The sequence below is a fragment of the Limulus polyphemus genome, unplaced genomic scaffold (assembly GCF_000517525.1).
Source record: "Limulus polyphemus unplaced genomic scaffold, Limulus_polyphemus-2.1.2 Scaffold1585, whole genome shotgun sequence".
NCBI lineage: Eukaryota > Metazoa > Arthropoda > Merostomata > Xiphosura > Limulidae > Limulus > Limulus polyphemus.
The window spans coordinates 181,253-186,938 of NW_013667195.1; the positions used below are offsets into that span (position 1 = coordinate 181,253).

At 29.5% G+C, this 5,686-nt stretch overlaps 1 protein-coding gene across 4 annotated transcripts in view; it reads left to right on the top strand.

The window, feature by feature from the left end:
• Positions 1-535: 535 nt before the first annotated feature.
• LOC106464196 (transmembrane protein 230-like) overlaps positions 536-5,686 on the top strand; it is a 55,569-nt gene continuing 50,418 nt past the window's right edge. For 2 of the 4 annotated variants that reach the window (XM_013924321.2, XM_022391899.1), the window contains exons 1-2: positions 707-832; positions 2,468-2,611. In XM_013924321.2, the coding sequence (XP_013779775.1) occupies positions 2,528-2,611 (84 nt within the window). In that variant the 5' untranslated portion in view covers positions 707-832; positions 2,468-2,527. Of the gene's footprint in view, positions 833-1,001; positions 1,135-2,467; positions 2,612-5,686 lie in introns of those variants that run through there. The other 2 variants (XM_013924323.2, XM_013924325.2) reach the window with 2 other exon arrangements.

Below are 5,686 nucleotides of genomic sequence, written 5' to 3' on the forward strand. Positions count from 1 at the left end.
CTCCCCGTCGCTTCGTGGCCGGTCTTATATATACAATACTACACTATACCTAGAAGGATCACGAGATTTAATGAAAAGGCGTGAATGTTCGAGAATGACGTGGCGTGATACTAGTCATGTGACCTCGATGTCGTAACAATATATACATGTATAGTGTAGTTGAAATACTATTACCAAACTCTTTACTAATTCTTGAAATCCTCAAGGGATTAAATTAAGAATGCATTGTTAGAAAATATAACAGGCATAAAGTACTTAATGTCTTGTGGCAGGTATAATCAATTATGATAATGCTTCGCTTACTTGTAAAAGGTGTTCAAACCATAACAAGTGTACAATAGTATTTCAACCACGCTTATTTAAGCTGTATCCCTTGCGGACTACTGCTATGGTTGTTGTGTTATAATTAGCCTTATGAGCTCTGTTATTGAGGCTGGCTTTGAGTTGTTTGTTTGTTTGTGTAATTTTTGTTTTCTTAAGACAGCCTCGATGGAGCTATAGGTCCATTGTTGCCCTTACATTTTACGTTATGTGAAGCTGTATTTGGGAATGATTGATTTTTTTCTTTTGGAACTTAAAAATACAGAAAAAGAAGTAAAGTTTTACATGATATTTTCTCATTTTGCTTTCCTTAACAAAGTTGTTTTTAAATACGGAAAAGTGGAACTCGTTTCAAGTTCAGCTTTATCTGAATGACGTAACGGGAACTGGTACTCGAGGGTAGAGTGTTTTTTTTTTTGTATTTGCAAAGTGTCTTTCAGTCTTATTTAATTTTCATTTTGTTTTTTAATAGTCAATGTAAACAGATATTGAGTGGAAATGTTTTGCATAGGTAATTCCCAAGCTATGAAATTCTAAGAGTGGTCTTTTTTTGGATGATCGTGATGTGATCTGTTACTGTTACTAGTAATACTAATTCTAATGTTACTAACTCAGTAACTAGTATTACTTTACAGTTTTAGCATTCATTTTATACATTTTCATATGGTTTAATTTTTGTCCAAACTAGGAATCAGTTTAAGGTTCAGATCTGTGTACTTATGTTACGTTAAGGTTTAGAAAGTAACTTAGTAAGTAAATAAGGCCATCACTAGACATACAGAAACTACTAACGCTTGGAGACGGCTTGAATGGGTAATGAAGAAAAACTTTAATATAAGTTTAACATAACAGCAAATGTACAACGTTTCGACAAGGTTTTGTCATGCATTATTAGTCTCAAAGTGTGTTCCTCGTCATCGAATACAGAAACTAAATTAACAGCAACAACAACAAAAAAAAGTTTCAAAATCAATAACTAAATTTTTTGGCACATTCCTTGTGAACATACTTATATTTGTTAGGAATTACAAGAGGGTAATATAATTTATACCTCCAAAGTAAATTTATCTACTGGTAAAGTTAATGGTGAAAGTTTACACAATAATTAGAAATATTTAACTGTAGTTTCTAAAAAATGCAGTTAATTAATTTCCAGACTTGTCACTCTTTGGGTGTTGACAATGAGTGATATTTCACAGTCAGTTGCAATGCTCAGAGAAATGACCAGATTTCTAGATTTTTTAAGTAAATTATAAACTAAAAGTACAAATGTCTGGAATGTTTATGAAACAAAATTATGTACACTTATGCATGAAAGAATGCTTGCAAAAAGCAGGTATTACAAAGTATAGCTAATATGATGATGGGAATTGTATTTCTTTGAACTTGAAACAGTCTTTGCATGCTTTAACAATTAGTGTGGAAATTCATGATTTCACTAAAAATGATAATATAAAAAATATATATATATATATTTGAATGCATGAAATTTTCTTTGCTAAGCATGGAAGTGTAAATAATGAGTGAAATTGGGAGATTTGAGAAGTATGCATTTCATTGAAGCAATTTAGTGGGTTTTGTATGTTGTTGCTTTGGTGACTAATTTTTGGTTAAAACTTAGAAGGCAGATATAAAAGTGAGATAAAAGGCATGCTTGATCATCCAGGTTCTCTTTGTTCAGACATACAGTACTAACAAAGTGTAATTTAATACTGAAGTAGATTTTTCTTTTTACAGGTTTTAGATTCACAGAGAACTTGTTTGTTAACTATACCTTCACATAACAACAAAACCATCTAAATGCATCTGTTTATAATTTTGTCCTGCTTAATGTTACCATGAATAAGTCTTATTGGGTTAAGCCCAGGTACATGTAAGCACAATTTTGACCAGTAAGTAATTTTAATGAAAAACTAATACTGTGTTATCATTTAGCTAACAATTATAACATCTACATTTCAGTATCAGAGATTTAACAAATCATCACTTATTTTTTAAAACATTAAGCATCCCATTAATTTGATGCTAAAATGGAATTTTGAAAAAATGTAATAGCATACAAGAGCAGTGAAGGGATTTAAACATATATTTTATAATAATAAGTAAAATGGTTTAGAAACTAATTATGCATGTTGATTATTTACAGATTCTTTTTGTGGCTTTTAACAGTTATGGCCTGAAGTGATTGTCCTAAATTTTGAAAGCTATGGCCAAAAAAAATGCTTCAGCTGGTTCTTCTGTTCGTTACCATAAACTTTCACGAACAGATGATGGTTTTATAGATCTTCAGGTAAGTCCATAGTATCATTTGTACATGAAGGAATAATGCAAAAGACTTCCTCCTTTCATATCCACACTTGTTCATGATGAAAAATAATTGAAAAAGTTGAATTGTGGTGCATGATATTTTCAAGAGTTTTACAAAAGGAAGTCTTACTAAATATTAAACTTGTTGAGTTGTTTTGGCTTTAAATACGTGGTTTATATATAGAAGTAGTTATGTAGTACTAATTATGTAGTAGACCATTTCCATATCTTTTTCTTAATTGATAATTGTGCTTACATCATCTGTACCTTCACAGTGATTTATTGTTATTCAAATGGGACATAAAAGATATTTACATATTTAATATCTCAAATACATGAATATGAGAAATAGCTGACATAACATTTAAGAACAACAAGTTACGTGTAGGTCCTATCCATTAAATTATGTATTATCTCTCTTTTTACAGTTACATTCAAAATTTAATTAAACTGTTATCAATGTATGCCAATAAACTTTACATCAAAACTTAGTTAATCAATTTTAATATGTAAATTTTTATTTCAGAAGTATATATTTAATTGAATAAATTCTCAACTCTTCACTGTTGTATATTATGTGGCATTAGTTCTCTTAGAATTGCCCAATTTAGATATTCTTTCCTTCCCTGTTTGAGATTCTGATTTTTTTGCAAATTACAAACTTTTAGATATTGCTAAGTCATAATCTAACTTAATAGTTTCCAATTATCTTATTTTAAGTAGATATATATACCAAAAAATTGAACCCATATACTACACCTTCCTGTCACATGCTGTGTTTCAAAAATGTCAGTAATTCTCTTTGACATTTGCCAATACATCTTTTATAATCAATAGAAAGAGAAGATTTTAACTTACTAAATTATATGATGAGTTAGCTTGTTCTGACAAGAGCTTTTGAATTATTTGGCCTACAGATCAAAAGTAGCTATTGCTAAATTCACTTAAACCAAGTAAGGGAAATATTTTAAATCACTTGTAATTTAGTTAAAAAGCTAGTTAAATTATAATATAGTTATAGGAAATTATATTTTTAACACAAATTATTTTGTGTATCTAATTAAATATTTGAAATAAACACACATACAGTAAACTACTAACATTACTAACAAATTAGGGTAAACTTTTATTGAGACTTTAACTGCAAAAATGTACAATACCCACATGTAAGTATTACAGTTCTTGTTTTTTATGTATATTTTTTATTTATTGTTATCAAAGTAACTAACTGTGAAAATTATAAACAGTTTATAAGGTATGACAGGTGCAAGGAGTGGGTTTTATTTGGGGACCTTTGTGCCTTCAATGGGGATTGCACCCTGATCCTGAGCTGCATGTGTGGTTGATGCACAAAATTTTGTGTTGGCTGAGACAAAGTTGTTGGGTCTTCTCTTTGAGAATAAGCTGCCCTTTATTCCTCACATTAAAGCAGCTTAAAATCAAGTGCATTAAACTTCCTTTTAATCCTTCCTTCCACCTCTTGAGTAATGAAAGGGTAATTTTTGGTCAAGATCTATTATGGTCTCATTCTATTTAAGCTAGAACTTAGGACTTTGTTCAGTGCCTTGGCCAGGAACTCTGCATTAACCCTCTCCAGATGGGTCATGTATCAAAAGCCATGTCATTGTGTTTGTTGACTTGCATTGATAATTATATTCAACTACTATTTTATGAATTTATGTCAATAAATTTGGTATCAAACTGTTGATTATAATTCAAATTTTAGTATTATACTTTATTCAATTTCTTAATTTAAAAGTAAATATTAAAAAAACACAATTAAACATTGATTTTATGTGTCATGTGGTATGTTGAATGCAGCACTGGTTCAAATTAAATGTTTGTGATGTCAAAACACTAAGTCTGTAGTTTTGTAAAAATTAGGAACTCAAATTACTGATATTGGCAAGCTAGAATATAAAATAAGAGCCTCATATCTTTTCTATTTGCTGAGATATCACTCATGTACTGAATCAAACACAGTGGCCCTGCTCACCTCTTTCTGTTTTTAGAAACACTCTTATATACACATACTTCAATATATGAGAGGTGAATAACCAATTGAAAGCTCAGAATGTCTCCCTAGTGACTTTCTCAGCCATTTTCATGTGTTAGGAAGCCATCTCGTTATTTCAACCAAAATTTCAAGAAGATGGGTTGTGTCTTTAGTATGCTCAAAATTTCATATTTTTTTCAGACCCAAATACAGCTTAGTTACTATGCTTGATAAATTATAATGGAATTCTATGGTATCAATATAGTGATTTATAATTTTTTGGTTATTCAACTATATAAATAAAACCTATAAAATTATTTCGTTTCATATCCTCCACATGCAAAATTTTAAAAGGCTTAGCAACCTATGTCAAGCAGCAACTGAGTAGAAAGGTCATAACTAGAAGAGATAATTGTTTGCTTTACTTCTTTATTTTCTGTTCAATATTTTAAGAAAGATATGTTTAAGAACTTATTTCTAAATAGTAATAATTTATATACATATATAATGTACATTAATGGAAATGTGACTGTATTTTACAAAATACTAGTTTACTAAAACACAGCCAAAACAGATCACTTTGTAAAGACTAAAGGTCAGTTTTATATTATTGCATATGATAACATGAGAGCACGTGTGCCATGTCATTGTAACTTCTGTATTGTTAGCCAAGCAGGGCTGAAAGGTCAATATAATAAAAATAATAAATATATATAAATGTATAATGTTGTGAGATTTTAAGCTATTTAGTCTAAACACTTAAATTTTCATGTTATAATCTGTTGTCATTCTAGAGGCGTAATTTATATTTATTTCCTAATTTTTATGGTGGTTACAAGATTGGTCAAATCTACCGAACCCATACAGAGATCTGTTAGTAAAAATAACAGATAAAATATATACTTTCTTTCTTAAGAAATGTTTGAAACTATCTGGAAATTATAAAGATTTCGCATGTGAAATTTGAAAATTTTCTGATGTATTAAAGTATTTTTAATCTTAAAATGAGAATTACTTTACATGTCGGATAGACAACGTGCAAAAAGAAAAAAAAAGCATGAA